This window comes from Chlorocebus sabaeus, chromosome 22 (assembly GCF_047675955.1).
Source record: "Chlorocebus sabaeus isolate Y175 chromosome 22, mChlSab1.0.hap1, whole genome shotgun sequence".
NCBI classification, from domain to species: domain Eukaryota; kingdom Metazoa; phylum Chordata; class Mammalia; order Primates; family Cercopithecidae; genus Chlorocebus; species Chlorocebus sabaeus.
The window spans coordinates 41,179,445-41,202,806 of record NC_132925.1 but is presented as its reverse complement, the minus strand read 5'-3'; the positions used below and the strand labels follow the sequence as shown (position 1 = coordinate 41,202,806).

Here is a 23,362-nt window from a genome sequence, read left to right as displayed (position 1 = left end):
TAGTAGAGATGGGGTTTCACCGTGTTAGCCAGGATGGTCTCGATCTCCTGACCTCGTGATCCACCCATCTCGGCCTCCCAAAGTGCTGGGATTACAGGCTTGAGCCACCGCGCCCGGCCTACTTAACGATTTTCTATTTCAGTTTTCTCCATTGTGGAATGGCGATGATACTTGGTTTGACCACATGTAACTGTCAGTACACATAAGGCACATGAATGATATATACCACATAGCAAGTGCTCAACAATGCCAGCTGTTATTTGAATGTATTTGAATGTATTTTGACTAAGAGCAGATGTGCTAAATTTGGCTGTGATTAACAGCCATCGAATTAACCTTTCCCCTGGATTCTTCCATACATATATGTCCATGGAGGTAAATTTATTTGGAATGAGCAAATAGCAGTTTAAAAATTGTAAAAAATTTCTACACTGATCTTGAATCTTGAAACTTTGCTGAACTGGTTTATTAGTTCTAATAGTTTTCTTGTGGATTCCAAAGGATTTTCAAGATCATGCCATCTGTTAACAGAAATATTTTAACTTCTTTCTTTGCAATTTGGATGCCTGTTACTTCCTTTTCTTGCCGTTTTTCCCTGCCTAGAACTTCCAGCACTGTGTTTAAAAAGAGTGGTGAGAGTGGTCACGCTTCACTTGGTCCTTATCTTAGGGGACAAGCGTTCAGTCTCGTACCAATAAGTACGATGTTGCCTGTGGATCTTTGTAGATGGCCTTTATCAAGTTGAAGGTGAGGAGTTTGATTGTTGTAGTTTGTTGAGTGAATCAAGAAAGAGTGTGGATCTTCATCAAATGCTTTTTCTGTGCCCAGCAAGATGATCATGTGGTTTTTGTCCTTCGTTCTATTAATATCGTGTATTACATTGATGAATTTTTTTATGTTGAATCAATCTTCCATTCCTGAAAAAACCCTACTTGGTCATGGTATCTATCTTTTTTACATGTTGCTAAATTTAGTTTGTTAGTATTTTATTGAGAATTTGTTTTTTCAAGTCAGATGCATAATGTGCCAACATTGAAACAAGGCTCGAGGGTGGCACTCTCACACATTCGCGTGAATGCCCAGTCATCACACTGATGAACTACAAAAGGACCTTAGTGAGGAATTTTGCATCTATATTCAGAAGAGATATTACAAGTTGAGTATCCCCAATCTGAAAATCTGAGTTCCAAAATGCTTTAAAATCCAAAACTGAGCACTGATGTGACACCACAAGAGGAAAATTCCACACTTGGCCTCAAGCGATGGGTCATAGTCAAAACGCAGTCAAAACTTTGTTTCATGCACACAGTTACTTAAAATATTGTACAATTACCTTCAGGCTATGTATATAAGGTGTATATGAAACATAAATGAGTTGTGTGTAGGCTGGTGTCCCATCCCCAAGATATCTCATTATGTATGTGCAAATATTCCAAATGCAAAAAACTCCAAATCTGAAACACTTCTGGTTCCAAGCATTTCCGATAGGGGATACTCACTATAGTCCATACTTCCCTTATGGCGTCTTTGTTCAGCTTTGGTATCTGGACAATATCGATCTCATAAAATGAGTTCCCTCCTCTTTTGTTTTTTGGAAAAGTTTGTGAAGGATTGGTGTCAATTCTTCTTTAAACATTTTGGTAGAATTTAGCAGTGAAGCCATCTGGAACTTGGCTTTTCTTTGTGGGAAGTTTTCAATTGTTAACTCAATCGCCATGCTTGTTATAACTCTGTCTTAGTCCACTTTTGTGTTGTTATAACAGAATACCTGAGACTGGGTAATTGACGAAGAAGACAGATTTATTTCGTACAGTGCTGAAGGTGGGAAGTCTTCCAGTCTCAGATGGAAGACGGAGGGGCCACATCTGGCCAGAGCCTTCATGTTTCATCCTCCCATGGCAGAAGGAAGGGAGAGGAGGAGGGAAGAGAGAGAGAGAGAGAGAGAGAGACAGAAAAGAGAGAGAGGTGGGGGTGGGGATAAAGATTTTGGGGAAGAGGACTGAACCCATCCTTTTTATCAGGAACCCCCTTCTGAGATAACTAACCCACTCCCACAATAATGGCATTAATCCATTCATGGGGGCTCTGCCTAGTCACCCTTAAAGGTTCCACCTCTCAACACTGCTGCTTTGGGGATTAAGCTTCCAACACATGAGCTGTGGGGGACACATTCATACCATAGCAAGCTCTATTCTCAACATCTATTTCTTCTGGAGTCAGATTTGGTATTCTGTGTCTTCCTAGGAATTTGTCGATTTCATTTATCTAATTTGTTGGCATTCAATTGTTCATAGTATTTCTTTCTAATAATTTTTATTTCTATAAGTTTGGTGATAAAATCTTGCCTTTTTGTTTCTGATTCTAATAATTTGAGTCTTTTGAGGGGGTGGTCAATCTAGCTAAACGTTTGCCATTTGTTGATCTTTTCAAAGAACCAGCTTTTGACTTCATAAATTTTTTCTGTATTGCTTTTCTATTCTCCATTTTATTTATTTCTGCTCTAGCTTTTCCTTCTTTCTGATTTCTTTGGATTGTTATTATCAATTATTGAGAGTGTTGTATGAGTATACCACACTTTATGTATTGGTGAAGTTTTCTTAAGAATTTTAATTTTTGTTAAAATTTGTCTCATATATTTTGGGTAATGTTTTTAAGTATATACAAGTTCAGAGTTATTATATATTTCAGGTTAATTGTTCCTTTTGTTGTTGTCTAATATACTTTATTTCTTAAAAAAAACTCTTTTGGCCAGGTGAGGTGGCTCACACCTGTAATCTCAGCCCTTTGGGAGGCTGAGGCAGGAGGATAACTTGAGCTCAGGTGTTTGAGGCCAGCCTGGGCAACATGGCAAAACCCCGTCTCTACTAAAAATACAAAAATTAGTCAGGTGTGGTGGCGTACACCTGTAGTCCCAGCTACTTGGGAGGCTAAGGCAGAAGAATTGTTTGAACCCGGGAGTTGGAGGTTGCAGTGAGCTGAGATTGCACAGTCTGGGTGACAGAACAAGACTCCATCTCAATAAAAAAGTTTTGCCTTAAAGTTTAATTTGACAGATATTAATAAAACTATGCCACTTCCTTCCTGTGTAAAACTATTGGTCTGAGACCTTTTTTGTAAAAAAAAAAGATGTAAGCATTTGAAGCTATAAATTTTCTTCTAAGCATTGATTTAGCTTTATCCCATGTTGTGGTTTGTTGTGCTTTTGTTTTTTTCAGTTACAAGTGTTTTCCAATTTTACTTGTGATTTCTTCTATTTATTTATCTATTGACAGTATCACTGTGTTGCTCAAGCTGGAGTGCAGTGGCACAGTCACGGCTCACTGCAGCCTCGACCTCTGTGGCTCAAGGGGTCCTCTTACCTCAGCCTCCCGAGTAGCTGGGACCATGGGCTCTGGCCACCATGCCCAGCTAATTTTGTATTTTTTGTAGAGACAGGGTTTTGCCATGTTGCTCAGACTGTGATTTCCTCTTTAACCATTGGTTATTTAGGAATGTGTTGTTTAATATCCACATATTTGTGAATTTCCCAAATTTTCCTCTATTATTGATTTCTAAATTCATTCCATCATGTTTGGAGAACACACTGCATAATCTCAATCCTTGTGATTCTCCTGCCTCAGTCTCCCAAGTAGCTGGGACTACAGATGTGTGCCACCACACCCAGCTAATTTTTTTTTTTTTTTTGTATTTATAGTAGAGGCAGGATTTCACCATGTTGGCCAGGTTGGTTTCGATCTCTTGATCTCGTGATCTGCCCGCCTTGGCCTCTAAAAGTGCTAGCATTACAGGCATAAGCCACCATGCCTGGTGTATTCAAAACATTTTCTGTGTTCTTTTTTAAGTTCTGAAGTTTTCTCCACAGAGGTATTTTCTTCATGAATTCCTAGGTACTTGTACATTTTTCATTGAGCGGTACTTATCTTATGTTTGTTTATTTATTTATTTATTTATTTGAGATAGAGTCTTGCTCTGTTGTCCAGGCTGGAGTGCAGTTGTGCAATCTCAGCTAACTGCAACCTCCACCTCCCAGGTTCAAGCAATTATCCTTCCTCAGCCTCCCAAGTAGCTGGGATTATAGACATGTGCTACCACATCCAGCTATTTTTTTTTTTTTTAGTTTTTTTTAATTTTTAGTAGAGATGGGGTTTCAATATGTTGGTCAGGCTGGTCTCGATCTCCTGACCTTGTGATCCGCCCGCCTTGGCCTCCCAAAGTGCTGGGATTACAGGTGTGAACCACCACGGCTGGCCCTTAAGTTTCTTTATTACTGGTATTCAGAAATGATACTAATTTCGTAAGTTAATCATGTGGCTGGAAAATGTGCTAAAATGTCATTCTAAAAGTTTTGGTTTTTTTTTTTGAGACTGAGTCTCACTTTGTTGCCCAGGATGGAGTGCAATGGTGTGATCTTGGCTCAATGCAACCTCTGCCTCCCGGGTTCAAGAGATTCTCTTGCCTCAGCCTCCCGAGTAGCTGGGATTATAGGCGCCTGAACCACACCCAGCTATCTTTTTTGTTGTTTTTAGTAGAGACAGGGTTTCACCATGTTGGCCAGGATGGTCTCGAACTCCTGACCTCGTGATCCACCTGCCTTGGCCTCCCAAAGTGCTAGGATTACAGGCGTGAGTGACCACACCTGGCTTTTTTTTTTTTTTTTTTTTTTTTTTTTGAGACAAAGTCTTACTTTTGTCCCCCAGGCTGGAGTGTGATGACGCAATCTCGGCTCACTGCAACCTCTGCCTACCAGGTTCAAGTGATTTTCCTGCCTCAGCTTCCCCAGTAGCTGGGATTATAGGCGCCCACCACCGCGCCCAGCTAATTTTTGTATTTTTAGTAGAGATGGGGTTTCACCATGTTGGCCAGGCTGGTCTCGAAATCCTGACCTCAGGTGATCCACCTGCATCGGCCTCCCAAAGTACTGGGATTACAGACATGAGCCACCGAGCCCGACCCATTCTAAAAGTTTGACTATTTATTTTGTTAGATTTGCAAGTTTATCATCTCACCTTCAAAACTCTGTTTTTATTTCTTCCTGTGCCAGTTTTTACACCTTTTATTATGTCTGGACCATTGTACTATATATATATATATATTTTTTTTTTTTTCATTGTACTATATATTAAAACTAGTGGTAATAGTAATTTCCCCTCAAATTAGGACTGAAAGTCCCCTTAAAAAAAAAAAAAAAAAAACAAACTCAGCCTGGGCAACATGGCCAGACCTCGTCTCTGCTAAAAATACAAAAATTAGTCAGGCATGGTGATGTGTGTCTATAGTCTCAGCTACTCAGAAGGCTGAGGTGGGAGGATTGTTTGAGTCCAGGAGGCAGAGGCTGCAGTGAGCCAAGATGGTGCCACTGCACTCCAGCCTCAGTGACAGACTGCTGTCTCAAAAAACAACAACAGCAACAACAAAAACCCTAAAAATTGGAAACAAAATGTAAGTTTATGACTTCTTCTCATTAAAAGTGGATGATAGTGTGCTCACTTCTGCAACACATATACTAAAATCGGAACGATACAGACAGAAAGTGGATGATGTTTTCTTTGGTTTCCTTGAAAAAAAAAAAAAGTGTTTTTAAACTGGATAACCCAACTGGGTGCAATGGTGCACTCCTGTATTCCTAGCACTTTGGGAGGCTGAGGCAGGTGGACGGCGTTAAGTCCAGGAAGTCAAGACCAGCCTGGGCAACGTGGCAAAACCTCGTCTCTACAAAAAAATGCAAAAATTGGCCAGGCTCAGTGGCTCAAAGTGTTGTAATCCCAGCACTTTGAGAGCTCAAGGCAGGCAGATCACTGGAGGTCAGGAGTTCGAGGCCAGCCTGGGCAACATGGTGAAACCCCATCTCTACTAAAAATATGAAATTTAGCCAGGCATGGTGGCACATGCCTGTAATCCCAGCTACTTAGGAGGCTGAGGCAGGAGAATCACTTGAATCCTGGGAGGTGGAGGTTGCAGTGAGCCGATATCCCGCCACTGTACTCCACCCTGGGTGACAGTGTGAAACTCTGTCTCAAAAACAAAAATTAGCCAGGTGTGGCAGTGGGCACCTGTAGTCCTAGCTACTCAGGAGGCTGAGGTGGGAGAATCACCTGAGCCCAGGAGGTCAAGGCTTTGATGAGCTGTGTTTGTACCACTATATTCCAGCCTGGGTGACAGAGTGAGACCTACTTTCATAAAAATGAAGTGGAAAACCCCCAAAACCACTGTCCTACTTTTAGAAACTCCAGGATAGTTTTGGGAAGGGAATTTTGGCATCTCATTGGCCGTGTAAGGGACTAGGCAGGCTTCTCAGGGAGAATTGTGGGGCTGATTACGTAGTGCCCAGCTCTACTTGGAAAACTCTTTTTGCAACATTCCCATGGAAATCAGAGGCACAGACCCAGATGTTTGGGTTAAAATGAGACAAAGGAAAAAAAAGTTATGTACAAGAGGCAAGAAGACCTCCTTTCTAAATGGTCCATATTTATTAGTACTCTAGTCCCAAGTCTACCATATTGGAGGTTTTCTGGAATTCCAGGCTATCTGTTAGACTGTAGGCTTGACAGCCTTGGCTTGTCATACTGGGCTAGGTTTGTGCGGGAGATAGGCCTACAGCTGGACCAGCAAAGGTGCTGAGAGAGGAACCCTGTCCTCCTACCTGGTACTTTGTGGGTGAGAGATACTGATACAGACAGTGGAAAGAAGAGCTGGAGATCTCATTCTCATCAGGAAGATTGTACAGTTCTATGATTTGGAATATGTCATAGGCATCAGAGTACAAAGCAGGTACTGAGGCCACCAGTCTCTCGCACTGAGTATCTTGCATTTGGAAGTCACTTGTGGAACTCTCAGTGAAGGTAGAGTTCCATGCCCTATTGGAAGGGTCTAAGGGCTGAGGTGGAAGGGAGCTGTAGAAATCTGAAACCACAGGAGAAAAAGCATAAGGATTAAGGGACGTTCTGGGGGAGGTGGGCACATTCTTCTTGGATAAAGGGATCTGGTTTTGTTGCTTTGCTGATTGCTGCTGCCGCTGCTGCTGCTGCTGCTGCTGCTGCTTCTTCAATTTGAATCGCCGGTTCCTGAACCAAACCTGGGAGTAGGGGAAGAGGGGATATTGTGGGTTGTTCTTGGAGAAGGCATTTGAGGCTTCTCCTGAGTGAAAACAGCCAGGTTATAATATTAATGTCCTCTCAAATTCACCATGACACTGGGCTCTGCAAGAGCAGAGATGGGCATGACTGGAGTCAATAGGAGGGATGACGAAGATCAGGTCTGGGACCCCAGAAAGGAAGAAAGTGGGTGTGTTTCAGGGTTTGTGATGGGGGTTCAGAGACAGGGTTCTGAACTCTAGAGAAGAGAGGCTGGTTCAGGGATCTAGGATCTAGGGAGAGGTGAATAATTTGAACTGAAGGATTTTTAAGGATTATTACAGGAGGCCTCTACTGTAAGGAATACTCCAATAAAAATGTATGGCCAGCCGGGCGCAGTGACTCACGCCTGTAATCCCAGCACTTTGGGAGGCCGAGACGGGGGATCACGAGGTCAGGAGATCGAGACCCTCCTGGCTAACACGGTGAAACCCCGTCTCTACTAAAAATACAAAAATTAGCCGGGCGCAGTGGCGAGCGCCTATAGTCCTAGCTACACAGGAGGCTGAGGCAGGAGAATGGCGTGAACCCGGGAGGCGGAGCTTGCAGTGAGTGGAGATCGCGCCACTGCACTCCAGCCTGGGTGACAGAGAGACACTCCGTCTCAAAAACAAAAACAAAAACAAAAATGTATGGCCAGTCACGGTGGCTCACGTCTGTAATCCCAGCACTTTGAGAGTCTGAGGCGAGGGGATCACTTGAGCTCAGGAGTTTGAGACCAGCCTGGGCAACATAGTGAGACCCCATCTCTGAAAAAAAAAAAAAAAAGAAAGAAGAAAAAGAAAAACGTCATGGGCTTTAGCAGGCTCAGAGGTTAGAGGGAGTATTATTTGCCTGTTGGTAGTGTTATGAATAAACAGATTGCAGGGCTTTGCTTAAAAAGACTCTAAGTGAGGAGTCTGTCTGGATGAGCACCTTTCCCCTATTTGAACTCTATAGTACAAATGTTAAAAATCTGATTTCTGGAGTTTTAATTCTAGCAACACTATTTCTTATCTCTGTGGCCCAGTCACTTTGCCTCTGAACCTCATTTTTTCTCATTTTTCAAACTGCATGAGTGAGGCCAGTCTGTCCCCAGTTTGATACCGTTTCAGTAGGTACTCAATGAAATACAATTGTAGGGCAGGGGTGGAGGGTGGGGAATTTCCAGGCTGGATAGGTGAACGTGGCTTGGATGGGGGTACCAAGCACACCACAGGGGATCAGACCTTTACTGTTGACTCCGGCAGGTTGAGTTTCAAAGCTAGTTTCTCCTGAAGATTTCTATCTGGGAACATGGTCTGGCTAAACAGAGCTTCTAGCGCTTCATACTGTTGGTGGGAGAATGAAGTACGTTCTTGATGCCTTCTCCATGTTGCTTCAGGGCAGAGATAAAGAAGGGGTGGTTACATTTACATTACCAATCTCTCCCCCCACCAAAACAACAAAAACCAAAAAACAAATCACTATGGTGAATCTCCCATGCCTTTCCTCCAACCAGGCTTAAGATCCAGAAAATGCAGATCCCAGGTCTTGATTCTGAATGGCTGAGCCCTGGATAACAATGCTCTGTTCTCTGCTTTCTGAGATTTTGTCTCTGATAGGACATGAGTTACCTCTTCAATTTTCTGTGTACTCAGTCTGTTCACCCTGGAAACTGGCTCCCCTGAGTTTTAGTTTGCCTGCCTGCACTGAAAAGTTTTCTGTTTTACTTTTATTCTCTGGTACTCAGTCTTTCTACTCTACCTAACCTCAGGACAGTGGATAGTAGCTTCTGTCTTCTCATCTTTCTCACACGTTCGTTATTCTAGAAACTAGGAATATTCTGTGCAAGAGCTAGCCAAAATTTTTTTTTTATATTATGAAATAGAAAAACCTAGGAATAAACCCCATGTCTTTGCATCTGAATATAACCCACTGGTCTAAATAGGTTTCCTCTCTTCATTTATTTGTTCAGGAATCCAGCCCATCTCATCTGGCAAATAGGATTTTTCTTTCTTTCTTTCTCTCTCTCTCTTTTTTTAGAGACAGGGTCTTGCTCTATTGCCCAGGCTGGAGTGCTGTGGCATGATCATAGTTCATTGCAACCTTGAATTCTTGAGCTCCTGCAATCCTCTGGCCTCCTCCTTCTGAGTAGCTAGGACTACAGGCACTATCACCACTCCTGGCTAATTAAAAAACTTTTTTTTCAGCTGGGCACAGTGGCTTACATCTGTAATCCCAGCACTTTGGGAGGCCAAGGCGGGCGGTTCATGAGGTCAGGAGATCGAGACCATCCTGGCTAACATGGTGAAACCCCGTCTCTACTAAAAATACAAAAAATTAGCCGGGCGTGGTGGCAGACGCCTGTAGTCCCAGCTACTCGGGAGGCTGAGGCAGGAGAATGGCGTGAACCCAGGAGGCAGAGCTTGCAGTGAGCCGAGATCATGCCACTGCACTCCAGCCTGGGCAACAGAGCGAGACTCCATCTCAAAAAATAAATAAATAGATAAAAATAAAAATACAAAAATTAGGTGGGCATGGTGGTACGCTTCTGTAATCCCAGCTACTCGGTAGGCTGAGGCAGGGGAATCACTTGAACTTGGGAAGCAGAGGTTGCAGTGAGTTGAGATCGTGCTACTGCACTCCAGTCTGGGCGACAGAGCAAGATTCCATCTCAGAAAAATAAATAAATAAATAAATAGAGTTTGGAAATAGACACACTTCAGCGACTGGACCGTCCAAACTGCTACAGTCTCAGGGAACACATATGTCCATTATTATTAGAAAATTTGGGTTGGGCACTGTTGCTGACATCAGTAATTTCAGCATTTAGGGAGGCAGAGGCAGGAGGATAGCTTGACCTCGGGAGTCAAGACCAGCCTGGACAACATGGTGAGACCCCCATTCTCCACAAAAAGAAAAAAAAGAAAGGAGGAAGTTGGGCAAAACATAAATGTCTATTTATGTGGAGAGTCTCAGTTTTCAAATTTATAAAATAAAAAAGAATAGCTTTATTTTATTGAGTCACTTCATAGATTATGTACAATGATACCTTATTTTCCTCTTCCTTTTCTCTTTGTCCTACATTTATTTCATTTATTTCCAACTACACTTTTTTTTTTTTTTTTTTAACTGTTTGAGACAGAGTCTCACTGGAATGCCCAGGCTAGACTGCAATGGCTCAATCTCAGCTCACTGTAACCCCCACCTCACAGGTTCAAGCGATTCTCCTGCCTCAGCCTCCCAAGTAGCTGAGACTACCGGCACTCGCCACCATGCCGGCTAATTTTTGTACTTTTATTAGAGACGGGGTTTCACCATATTGGCGACACTGGTCTCAAACTTCTGCCCTCAAGTGATCCGCCCACCTCGGCCTCCCAAAGTGCTGGGATTACAGGTGTGAGGCACCGTGTCTGACCCAACCACACCTTCTTAAATTGAACCAGAGAGCGACACTCTGAAGTGATGATGCCCCAGCCTCAAGAGGCCACGCATGCTTCTGTGCTCGCTCTCATGCCTGCCCTCTCTCTCTGTCACCTACTCTCTCTCGCTCCAAGCCTGGACTAGCCTGCTAAAGGATGAGAGACTATAGCAAAAAGAGCTCATAATCTGCAACATAGGCTACTTTAAATGAGTTTACAGCTAGTCAGCGCTTAAGATGCAAGAGATGCCAGCCAAGATCAGAACTGGTCAGCTGGCTTGTAGATTTTTTTTTTTTTTTTTGAGACTGAGTCTCACTGTTGCCACTGCTCTGGAGTGCAGTGGCATGATCTTGGCTCACTGCAGTCTCTGCCTCGGGTTTAAGAGATGCTCTTACATCAGCCTCCCAAGTAGCTGTGACTACAGGCACACACCACCACGCACAGCTAATTTTTGTATTTTTAGTAGAGATGGGGGTTATATCATGTTGGCCAGGATGGTCTCGATCTCTTAACCCTGTGATCTGCCCACCTCGGCCTCCCAAAGTGCTGAGATTACAGGTGTGAGCCACTGCGCCTGGCCTGGCTTGTAGATTTATAAACAATAACAAATGCTTATTTTTTTAAACCACTGAAATTGTATGAAACAACAATGACTAATTTGTACATACATTTGGTCTTCAAACGTATCAGTTTTCTGAACGTTATTCTGTTCTCTCAATTCTCACCATGTTCCTGCAGCCTGTATTTCCACATTACCATTCTGCTGGGGATTTTCTGCAAATTCTTAGCCATGTACTGTGTGAGGTGTAAGGAATAACAGTTCTGTTTGGTATGTAACATATTCTTCCACATCTCCTAAATCTGGGGTCCCTAATCCCTGGGCCACAAACCGGTGTGGGTCCATGGCAGGTTAGGAACCAGGCTGCACAGCAGAAGGTGAGCGGCAAACAAGTCAGCGAAGCTTCATCCGTATTTACAGTTGCTCCCCATAGCTCACATTACTGCCAGAGCTCCGCCTCCTGTCAGATCAGCCGGTAGCGTTAGATTCTCACAGGAACATGAATCCTATTGTGAACTGCACAGGTGAGAGATCTAAGTTGCATACTCTTTATGAGAATCTAATGCCCAGTGATCTGTCACTGTCTCCCATCACTCACAGATGGGAGCATCTGGTTACAGGAAAACAAGCTCAGGTCTCCCACTGATTCTATATTATAGTGAGTTGTATAATTATTTCATTATATGTTACAATGTAATAAAAGTAGAAATAAAATGCACAATAAATGTAATGCCCTTAGATCATCCCAAAACCACCCCCCCAACCAGTCCATGGAAAACCTGTCTTCCACAGAACCAGTCCCTGGTGCCAAAAAGGTTGGAGGCTGCTGCCCTGAATGCTTCTGGAAAGAGCTTTTCACACCTTGCAGTAAATATATATATTTTATAAGATGGGATCTCACTATATTTCCTAGGCTGGTCTTGGACTGGGTTCAAGTGATCCTCCCACCTTGGCCTCCCAAAGTGCTGGGATTACAGGTGTGAGCCACCATGCCTGGCCTTTTTCAGTAAACATCTATTCAGCACCCACTGCATGCTGCTATGCTAAGTTCAATAGTAGACGATAGGATGAGTATGAAATAGCATGCTGGGATAGCACAAGACATCACAGTGCTTCAGGCCAAAAATAAGTAATAATAATCAGAATTTGTATATTCTTCTCTCCCAGAGCAATGCAAAGTTGTTTTGTTTTGTTTTTAAGGAAGCCAAACGGGCTAGAATGCCTTCTAACAAAACATCCCCTAAATAGGTAACATGTGGAGCACTTTGGTATTGGTGCCAAAAAAGCAAATTTAGCGGTGGGGCACAGTGGCTCACGCCTGTAATCCCAGCACTTTGGGAGGCTGAGGTGGACGGATTCCCTGAGGTCGGGAGTTCCGGACAGTCTGACCAACATGGAGAAACCCCGTCTCTACTGAAAATACAAAAATTAGCCCGGCATGGTGGCACACCCCTATAATCCCAGCTGCTTGGGAGGCTGAGGCAGGAGAATTGCTTGAACCTGGGAGGTGGAGGTTGTGGTGAAGTGAGATCATGCCATTGCACTCCAGCCTGGGCAACAAGAGCAAAACTCCATCTCAAAACAAAAACAAAAACAAAAACAAAAACGATTTTAGTACTAGAATAGAGAATAGAAATAATAAAAACATGAGCATAGGCTGGGCGCGGTGGCTCACGCCTGTAATCCCAGCACTTTGGGAGGCCGAGGCAGGCAGATCACGGGGTCAGGAGATCGTGACCATTCTGGCTAACACGGTGAAATCCCGTCTCTATTAAACACAAAAAATTACCCAGGCGTGGTGGCGGGTGCCTGTAGTCCCAACTACTCAGGAGGCTGAGGCGGGAGAATGGCGTGAACCTGGGAGGCGGGAGCTTGCAGTGAGCGGAGATCGCGCCACTGCACTCCAGCCTGGGAGACAGAGCGAGACTCCGTCTAAAAAACAAGACAAAACAAAACAAACGAACAAAATGAACGTAGATGGAAAGATGACATTTCCAGTCAGTAGAAACAGAAAAAGTGACCATTAATATACAAGAAAAATTAACTTTATTTATTTATTATTTTTTTGAGATGGAGTCTCGCTCTGTCGCCCAGGTTGGAGAGTGCAGTGGCGCCATGTCAGCTCACGCAAGCTCCGCCTCCCGGGTTCAAGCCATTCTCCTGCCTCAGCCTCCCAAGTAGTCGGGACTACAGGCGCCCGCCACCACGCGCAGCTCTTTTTTGTATTTTTAGTAGAGACGTGGTTTCACCATGTTAGCCAGGATGGTCTCGATCTCCTGACCTCGTGATCTGCCCGCCTCGGCCTCCCAAAGTACTGGGATTACAGGCGTGAGCCACCATGCCCAGCCAAAAATTAAAATTTTTAATTCACAACATTCAAAAGCAATTACAGATGGGTTCAAAAGCTAATTTTTGAAGTTTATATTGAAATAAAATAAAAACTCTTTTGATATGAAATAAAATGCATCTGAGTAGAGAAAATATTGCAACATATATGAATGAGAAAAGAAAAATATTTCTATTTTATGAGGAATTTGAACAAAATAAGAAAAACAAATTCCATCATAACATTGAATCAAGGGCATGAAAAAGTCATGTCTAGAGGAGAGAGTATAAATAATTTTGTAAATGGTGAAAAATGTTCTTCACTAGTCATTTATAATATGTAAATTAATTCAATAATGAGTTATTTTTTTCCCAAAATACTGGCAAAAATGTTTAGTTATAAATCAAGACTTATTAGTAAAGTGGGGCATGTATGCCCTTATTTATTGTTAGTGGGAATATAAATTGGTACAGAATTTGAGAGGAATGTAATATCTTTCATTTTAATATATTTCATACCATGGAACCCAGAATACTTATAGAAGAATTTTAAACAATCAGTGGGAGACTGATGAAATATTTATGTACTCATAGTTTGGAATAGTAGGCAGTCGTATATATTTATATATATATATGTTTTAATGTGGCAAAATAGTTAACTATCTTAACTTTATTTAAATCTACCTAATAAATATACTTAAATCTACATAAGTATATTTATTATGTATTACTTAAGTGTACATATTTACATATACTTGAGTATACATAATTAAATCTACCATCTTAACCATTTGCTAGCATACAGTTCAGTAGTGTTAAGTACGTTTACATTTTTGTGTATGTAATCTCCAGAACTCTTTTCATTCTGCAGAACTGAAACTCTATACTCATTAAATAACTCTCATTTCCCTCTCCCCCCAGTCACTCACAACCAGCGTTCCACTTTCTGTCTCTGTGAATTTGTTTACTGTAAGTGCCTTATAAGTGGAATAATACTTTTTGCGACTGGCTTATTTCACCTAGCATAATGACCTCAAGGTTTATCCATGTTGCGGCATAACAGGGTTTTCTTCCTTTTTAAGATGAATAATATTCCACTGTACGCATATACCACATTTTGTTTATCCATTCATCCATCAGTGGATATTTGGATTGCTTCCACCTCTTAGCTATTATTGTGAATAATGCTTCTATGAACATGGGTGTGTAGATATCTCCTTAAGACCCTGCCGCCACCTCCCCCTCCTCCTTCTCCCCTTCCTTCTTCTCCCTTCTTTCTTCTTCTTTTTTGTTTTGAGATGAGGTCTCTCTCTGTTGTCTGGGCTGGAGTGTAGTGACATGACCATAGCTCACTGTAACCTCAAACTCCTGGGCTCAAGCAATCCTCCCACCTCATCCTCCACAGTAGCTAGGACTACAGATGTGCACCACCACGCTTGGATAATTTTTTTGAGATGGAGTCTCACTATGTTGCCCAGCCTGGTCTCAAACTCCTGCTTCGGCCTCCCCAAGTGTTGGGATTATAGGTGTGAACCACCATGCCCAGCATAGACCCTGCTTTCGGTTCTTTTGGGTATATACCTCTAAGTGAAATTGCTGTATCATATGGTAAGTCTATTTTTAATTTTTGAGGTACCATCATCCTGTTTTTCACAGCGGCAGCACCATTTTACATTCCCGCAAGCATTCTAATTTCTCCCCATCCCCACTGATATTTGTTATTTTCTGTTTCTTTGATAGTTGTCATCCTAATGGGTGTGGTTTTGATTTTCTTTCCCCTAATAATTAATGTTGCTGAGCATCTTTCATGGATTTTCCCATTTGTATATCTTCTTCGGAGAAAGATCTATTCAAGTTTTTGCCTTTTTTTTTTTTTTTAAACGGAGTTTTGCTCTTGTTGCCCAGGCTGAAGTTCAATGGCGTGATCTCGGCTCACCGCAACCTCCGCCTCCCGGTTTCAAGTGATTCTCCTGCCTCAGCCTCCCGAGTAGCTGGGATTACAGACATGCACCACCACACCTGACTAATTTTGTATTTTTAGTAGAGATGGGGTTTCCCCATGTTGTCAGGCTGATCTTGAACTCCTGACCTCAGGTTTTTGCCCATTTTTAATTGGATTTTTTTATTGTTGTTGAGTTCTAGTTTTGTATGTATTATAGCTATTAACCCCTTATTAGATAAATGCTTTGCAAATATTTTCTCCCACTCCACAGTTTGCCATTTTACTTTTTTTTTCTTTCTTTTTTGAGACAGAGTCTTTCTCTGTCACCCAAGCTGGAGTGCAGTGGCACGATCTCTGCTGCAGTCTCCGTCTCCCAAGTTCAAGTGATTCTCCCACCTCAGCCTCCCAGCTAGCTGGGACTACAGGCGACTGCCACCACGCCTGGCTACTTTTTGTATTTTTAGTAGAGACGGGGTTTCACCATGTTGACCAGGCTGGTTTATAACTCCTGACCTCAGGTGGTCCACGCATCTCGGCCTCCCAAAGTGCTGGGATTACAGGCATGAGCCACCATGCCCGGCCCCATTTCACCCTTTAGGTTGTGTCCTTTGATCATAGAAGTTTTTATTTTTAATGTAGTCTAATTTATCTATTTATATTTTGTTGCCTGTGCTTTTGGTGTCATATCCAAGAAACCATTGCTAAATCAAATGTCATAAAGCTTTTCCCCTATGTTTTTTCTCAGAGCTTTGCAGTTTTAGCTTTTGTGTTTAGGACTTGATCCATTTTAATTTTTGCGTGTGGTAAGATAAGGATCCAGCATCATTCTTTTGCATGCGGATATTCAGTTTTCCCAACACCATTTGTTTCAGAGACTGTCCTGTCCCAATTGAATGGCCTTAGCACCCTTGTTGACTATACGTGCAAAGATGTATTTCTGGACTTTGTTCTCTTCTATTGGTCTATATATCTGTCTTTATGCCAGCATCACACTCTTTGATTACTGTAATTTGTAATAAATGTTGAGATTACATAATATGAGGCCTCCAGCTTTGTTCATCTGTTCATCTTTTCCAACATTATTTTGGCTATTTGGGATTCCTTGAGACTTTATATAAATTTTTGGATAGACATTTTTAGTTTCTGCAAAATCACCATTGGGATTTTTATAGGGATTGCATTAAATCTGTAAATTGCCTAGGTAGTATTGACATATTAATAATATTAAGCCTGGCTGGGCACTGGTGGCTCACACCTGTAATCCCAGCACTTTGGAAGGCTGAGGCTCATGGATCACCCAAGGTCATGAGTTCAAGACCATCCAGCCTGATCAACATGGTGAAACTCCCTCTCTACTAAAAATACAAAAATTAGCTGGGTGTGGTCACGCATGCCTGTAATCCTAGCTATTTGGGAGGTTGAGGCAGGAGAATCACTTGATTCTAGGAAGTGTAGGTTGCAGTGATCTGAGATCGTGCCATTTCACTCCAGCCTGGGCAATAAGAGCAAAACTCCATCTTTAAAGAAAAAAAAAACAATAATAATAAGCCAACCAGGCTTGGTGGCTCATGCCTATAATCCCAGCACTTTGGGAAGCAGAGGCAGGCAGATCACAAGGTCAGGAGTTAGCCGGGCGCGGTGGCTCATGCCTATAATCCCTACTTTGAGAGGCCAAGGCGGGTGGATCACCTGAGGTCGGGAGATCGAGACCATCCTGACTAACATGGTGAAACCCCATCTCTACTAAAAATAGAAAAAATTAGCCAGGCGTGGTGCCACGTGCCTGTAATCCCAGCTACTCAGGAGGCTGAGGCAGGAGAATCGCTTGTACCCGGGAGACAGGTTGCAGTGAGCTGAGATCGCACTATTGCACTCCAGCCTGGGCAACAAGAGCGAAACTCCATCTCAAAAACAAACAAACAAACAAAACCCCAAAGGTCAGGAGTTTGAGACCAGCCTGGCCAATGTGGTGAAACCTCATCTCTACTAAAAATACAAAAAAAAAAAAAAAAAAAAAAAATTAGTCAGGCATGGTGGTGCATGCCTGTAGTCCCAGCTACTTGGGAGGCTGAGGCAGAAGAATCACTTGAACCCGGGAGGCGGAGTTTGCAATGAGCCAAGATCACAACGTTGCACTCCAGCCTGGGTGACAAAGCAAGACTCCATCTCAATAATAATAATAATAATAATAATAATATTAAGCCTTCCCATTTATGCACGTGGAGTGTCTTTCCATTTGTATCTTTAATTTATTTCAGCAACATTTTATAGTTTTCAATGGACAAGTCTTTCACATCCTTGGTTAAGTTTATTTCTTAGTACTTAATTATTTTTGATGCTATTGTAAATGGAGTTATTTTCATAATTTTCTTTTCTGATTGTATATTATTAGTGTATAGAAAAACCACCGATTTGTATACAGTTTTACATATTTTTAAAGGTAAACATTGTATACAAACAATGTTTAGAAAACCTCCAGGGTAAAATATCAAATAGCAAATACATATTTCAGAACAATTCACTAAGATCCACCTTATGTAAATAAATCTTTTTACACAGGTATACACTACTACTCTGAATAATGAACTTTTTTTTAAATTTTAATTTTCCCACCATATTGGGCCACAATATACCTGCCTTGGAAAAGGAGATTTCTCAAGTTCTCTCTCTCTATGCTTCAGATGTTTTCTCCTAGAAAAACATTCTCACTTGCTCTACATATTATATTCTTAGCTTATCTCTCATAATTTGAATCAACCATGGGCCAAAGGCCCATTTGATTTGAAATGTATTTCTCCTTTTATAATGGGAAGACTTTTTGAATAGATTTTTAGCAATAATCAATAGCTGCCTTAAAACAAATGAAAAATGCAATTACAGGGCCGCATGAGAAGGGGGCAGTAGAGAGGGAAAGAGGAGAAAGAAGGATGATACTCACTGGGACTAGCTGGATCCTGCGGTTGTATCACCTTCATGTTGGGATCTTTCCTGTTGATGAAAGGGTCTGGCTGGGGATTCCCTGGGACCATTCTGTTCATCATGGTGTCTGAAATCTGAGATGGAAGGCCTATGAGATAGGGAATGCTGATGAGGAATTCATTCGCTGGATAGCAATGCTTTCAAGGAGCCTGAGCTTGCTATATTACCTCTGGCAAGTGAGGTTAACCCCCAATTGCTCCACCTCAGCTGAAAAATGATTCATATTTTATACCATAGAGAAATACTCTAGCTGTACTTGTCAAAAATGAAACTTTAGAAATAACAAAAGAAATCGTGTCAATATCTTTGTGACTCAAAGTAGAGGGATATTTCTTCGATGAGATTGTTGAAGTGCAATCTATACACAAAAAGATAGAGATCAAATGACCACAGATTTCTCATCAGAAACAAAGACAGTTCTTTTCTTTTAGCACTTCAAAGGTTTTGTTCCACTGTCAACTTAGATTCCTTTTTACACCACTTGCCATCACTCCCAATCAACTCAGATTCCATATCCAGGGAAAATATCTTTCAGGAAAGAAGGTGAAAAGAAGACATTCTCAGAACTATGAGAATCTGTGGCCAGTAGTCCTGTTCTATGGAGTGTTCAAGAAAGTTCTTCCTAAGAGGGAAAATTGGAACTTCAAGAATAAAGGAAAAGCCACACATATGGTAAATATCTGGTTACATATAATAGGTCTTAAATTTGTAAAAGTTATTTGGAATGTATATGAATATTGAAAGCAAAAATTACCATATTATTTATTGGTTTTGTTTTGTTTACTTTTAATTTTGAACTAATTTCAGATTCACAAGAGCAAAATAATATATATGGTGAAGGTGCTGCACACACTTCAGCTAGCCTCCCTCAGTGGTGACATCTTGCATGTTATTTTACTTTTTCACTCTTATTCTATAATAAATGTATAGGGGAATAAATTTAGAAGAGCTTCTTAATTCATAAACCAATATTTTGCAAATGACCAGTATGTGATGTTACAAAATCATGCATGGGTAAAAGATCCACTCAAAGTTCAATGTAGGCCAATGGATTTTAATGTGACAGAGTTTGAAAAGTTCATTCATATGATTTCAAATTTCACATTGCAGGCCGGGCATGGTGGTTCATGCCTGTAATCCCAGCACTTTGGAAAGCCGAGGAGGGTGAATTACTTGAGGTCAGGAGTTTGAGACCAGCCTGACCAACATGGTAAAACCCCGTCTCTACTAAGAATATGAAAATTAGCCAGGTGTGGTGGCGGGCACCTGTAGTCCCAGCTACTAGGGAGGCTGAGGCAGAAGAATTGCTTGAACCTGGGAGGCAGAGGTTGCAGTGATCTGAGATCATGCCACTGCACTCCAGCCTGGGCGATGGAGTGAGACTCTGCCTCAAAAAAAGAAAACAAATTTCACATGGCAACTAATCTTTAAGAAACTGCTACTTGTTGAGTTTGTGTTGTAGTTTCAAAGAATATCCACAATTATTTCAAAGGCTATAAGAATACTCCTTTTCCTAGCATCATATCTGTATAAGGTCAGATTTTCTTCTTACACTTCAAAGTAATGCATCAGAAAAGGGACTGCAAAAGCAGAAGAGAATTCTGTCATCTTCCATTAAGCCCTAAAGTACTAAAATGTAAAACAATGCCATTGGTCTCACAATTTGTATGTGTGTGGAAAATATAGTTAACATGTAATGCATTTATCATTTTATTTTGAAATGAATGAATAAATATATTTTAATCTTTCAGTTTTAACTTTGAATATGGTAAATGTCTAAGTATATCATATAGAAACAAAAGTTCTTTGGAGTCCTCAACAAGTTTTAAGAATATAAAGAGGTTCTGAGACCAAAAAGTTTGAACAGCAATAACAAGGGATGGCCTAAGGCTTGGCATTTAATTGAAAAGAAATTAAACTTAACTAAGCATCTGTTCTTCAGTACAATCCTAAGAGTGAAGAAATGATGCAGTAACATTCAGTAGCAGCATTAGGATACTGTCAGACATTCAAGTGCTTCATATACATGATTCATGTGATCCTCGGCAAACACACGGGGTAATGGACAATTATTATCAACCTCTTAAAGATGAAGAGACATGAGATCTAAAAGTTCGGCCTGGTAGAGGAGAAGCATAGCTGGGTATGAATCAGGTCTTACTGACTCTTGTACACACAGTCTATAAACCCTGGCCCTCTTTCCTGGGATGGGCATTGAGAGTCTGCAGCTTAAACTAGCATATTAAAGAAACAAAGAAGCAAACAATTCAACTGGTCTACAGTGCTTTCCCTCATCAAGGCTATGGAGATCATAACGCAGAATTGCCACTAGCAGAACCACATTTACTCAGCAAATTTTTATTGCCTACTACCTACAAATGGGCACTTACATAAGTCTGTGGATTCTGCAATGAATGAAGTACACAAAAATAGTTGCTATGATGGAGTTTACATTCTAATTAAGGATTTCCAAAGGTCTGGCTAACACAGGTGGGGAAAGCTTGGGAGCCCTGCAGAACAGACAACCACACCCAGTAAGTAAGGAGTCTCACATTCACTCCCTGATTTTCATGAGGTGAACAGTCAGTCTTTCTGAGGTTTCTTCTGTCCCCTACTTGCAACCCTCTATATCATGTCCCTCTAATGTGAATGGGCTGAGTGGTTTGTACCCTTTAATATTGCTTCTTCCATTTTTCAAATCCTCTTTGAGCACTTAAAGCCCCACATTCTGGCTACCCTCCTCGCCTCCCCATGCTTACCTGTCATGAATCCCCTTAGACTAACCATTTTCAGTCCTGCATGGTGTGTCTCTCTCTGCAAATGCAGTTTCCTTAGTGTGTCCTCATGCAGAAGACCCTGTATTTAAATGCAGTTTTTATACAATCAGACCTCCTCCTGCCCCTGCACCACCCAGACACACCCTGATGTCCCACCCTTCATTCATTCATTTGTTCATTCAATGAAAGTATGCTTAGAGCATAGTATAACTATTGCTGAAAATAGTCATTATTCTTTTTTTATACTCAAACTTCCTACCTTTGACTACCCTTCAAGGTGGCTCCTGTGCTTTCTGATGCAACCACATTTTTACTTTTACGCTTGCGTTGTTCAAAGTTTTAGGTGTAAAATTCCTCTAGGTGTGGTAACACTCGCCTGTGGTCTGAGGTACTTGGGAGGCTGAGGTGGAAGGATCACTTGGGCCTGGGAGGTTGAGGCTGCAGTGAGCCCTAATTGCACCAATCTACTCCAGTCTGGGCAACAGAGCAAGAGAGCAAGACCCTACCTCAAAAAAATGAAAATAAAGTTTTAGAAGTGTGTCTTTAAAATAGTGATCCAATCTGAAAATTTTCATATGGAATAATCCATTTATATTTGATAGGATAAGAACACAGTAATCCCACTTTATCCACAGTTTTGCTTTTTGTGGTTTTAGTCAACTGTCATCCAAAAATATTAAATGGAAACTTCCATAAATAAAAAATGTGTAAGGTTTCTTTTCTTTTTTTTTTTTTTTTTTTTTTTTGAGACGGAGTTTCACTCTTGTTGCCCAGGCTGGAATGCAATGGCATGATATCAGCTCACTGCAATATCCACCTCCTGGATTCAAGCGGTTCTCTTGCCTCAGCCTCCCAAGTAGGTAGGATTAGAGGCGTGTGCAACCACACCAGCTAATTTTGTATTTTTTCAGTAGAGATGGGGTTTCACCATGTTGATAAGGCTGTCTTGAACTTCTGACCTCAAGTGATCCACCCGCCTTGGCCTCCCAGAGTGCTGGGATTACAGGAGTGAGCCACCATGCCTAGCCCTTTTTTTTTTTAATGCAAAAATTTTAAATTGGCTGTACTGCTCCTCCCAGGATGAGAATCATCCCTTCATCCAGTGTATCCATGCTGTATAAACTACCTGGCCTACACAATGTGGTTGTATAGGAAGAAACTGAGGATCCTGGAATGTATCTGCATGGATAATGGGGTGATCACTACTTATTTCTACCTAATTTCGTACAATCCTTGTGTGTTTTTAACTTTTCCAGCCTTCTGTTAGAATGGTTGCATTTTATTTTCTCCCCCTCTCAAATGGTATGTAAGTTATATGCAAGATTTAAAGTTACATTATTTTTATTTATACTTTGTTTAGAGATGGTGTTCACTCTGTCACCCAAGCTGGACTGCAGTGGTGCCATCATGACTCTGCAGCCTTGACCTCCTCGGCTAGAACGATTTTCTCACTGCAGCCTCCCCAGTAGCTGGGACTACAGGTAAGGACCACCACCTCAGTTAATTTTTTAAAACAGTATTTTTGTAGAGACGGGGTGTTACCAGGTTGCCCAGGCTGGTCTAGAACTCCTGGGCCCAAGTGATCCTCCTGCCTTGGCTCCCCAAAATGCTGGGATTACAGGCATGAATCACTATGTCCAGCCTAAATTTGCTTTTATGTTCCTGAAAGCGGTCATTATTATTTTTGTCATAAATATTTATTTAGATTTGACCACATGTTTATCAAGTGCTTTGATCATCATTGCTTCTTTCATCCTCTTTCTTTTGGGCACAGCTTTATTTTTTCTGATGTAGAATCAACAATAGTTCTTCTAATTGTAAACATTTTCAAACTTTCTTTGTCTAAAAATGTCTTTATTATGTTATCATTCTTGCAAAATAGGTTAGGTGAGTACAGAAGCCATTTATTTGAGAAGTCTGCTAACATCCAAACTTTTATTCCCTTGCAGGTAATTGTTCTCTACTCTCTAGTTGCTTTTATTTTATTTTTCTAAGATGGAGTCTTGCTCTGTCACCCAGGCTGGAGTGCAGTGGCATGATCTCTGCTCACTGTAACCTCTGCCTCCCAGGTTCAAGCAATTCTCCTGTCTCAGCCTCCCGAATAGCTCAGATTATAGGTGCAAGCCACCTCGCCCCAGCTATATGTGTGTGTATGTGTGTGTGTGTGTATGTGTGTATATATATGTATGTGTGTATTTTTGTATTGTTTTGTAGAGACAGGGTTTTACCACATTGGCCAGTCTGGTCTCAAACTACTGATCTCGTGA

At 41.5% G+C, this 23,362-nt stretch overlaps 1 protein-coding gene and 1 non-coding gene across 2 annotated transcripts; both read right to left on the bottom strand.

Annotated features, from left to right (window-relative positions):
- Positions 1-1,008: 1,008 nt before the first annotated feature.
- LOC119626084 (small nucleolar RNA U13) lies at positions 1,009-1,111 on the bottom strand. The gene has a single exon (XR_005242274.1). It is a non-coding gene; the product is annotated as a small nucleolar RNA U13 (small nucleolar RNA).
- Positions 1,112-6,568: 5,457 nt separating this feature from the next.
- ARGFX (arginine-fifty homeobox) lies at positions 6,569-18,447 on the bottom strand. The gene is made up of 4 exons (XM_007985658.3): positions 18,274-18,447; positions 9,456-9,571; positions 8,339-8,487; positions 6,569-7,072 (listed from the first exon to the last, which is right to left on the bottom strand). The coding sequence occupies exons 1-4, from the start codon at positions 18,378-18,380 to the stop codon at positions 6,569-6,571; spliced, it is 876 nt and encodes a 291-aa protein (XP_007983849.3). The 5' UTR covers positions 18,381-18,447.
- Between the last annotated feature and the right edge of the window lie 4,915 nt (positions 18,448-23,362).

Bases quoted from the DNA above. Each gene is read 5' to 3' on its own strand.
- ARGFX (XM_007985658.3), bottom strand. From the start codon at position 18,380: ATGATGAACAGAATGGTCCCAGGGAATCCCCAGCCAGACCCTTTCATC. The intron at 8,488-9,455 runs GCGTCTGCCACC...TCTGCCCTGAAG, and splicing joins CCGAGTAGCTGGGACTACAG to CAACATGGAGAAGGCATCAA. The intron at 7,073-8,338 runs GTCTGATCCCCT...CCCTACTCCCAG, and splicing joins TGCCGGAGTCAACAGTAAAG to GTTTGGTTCAGGAACCGGCG.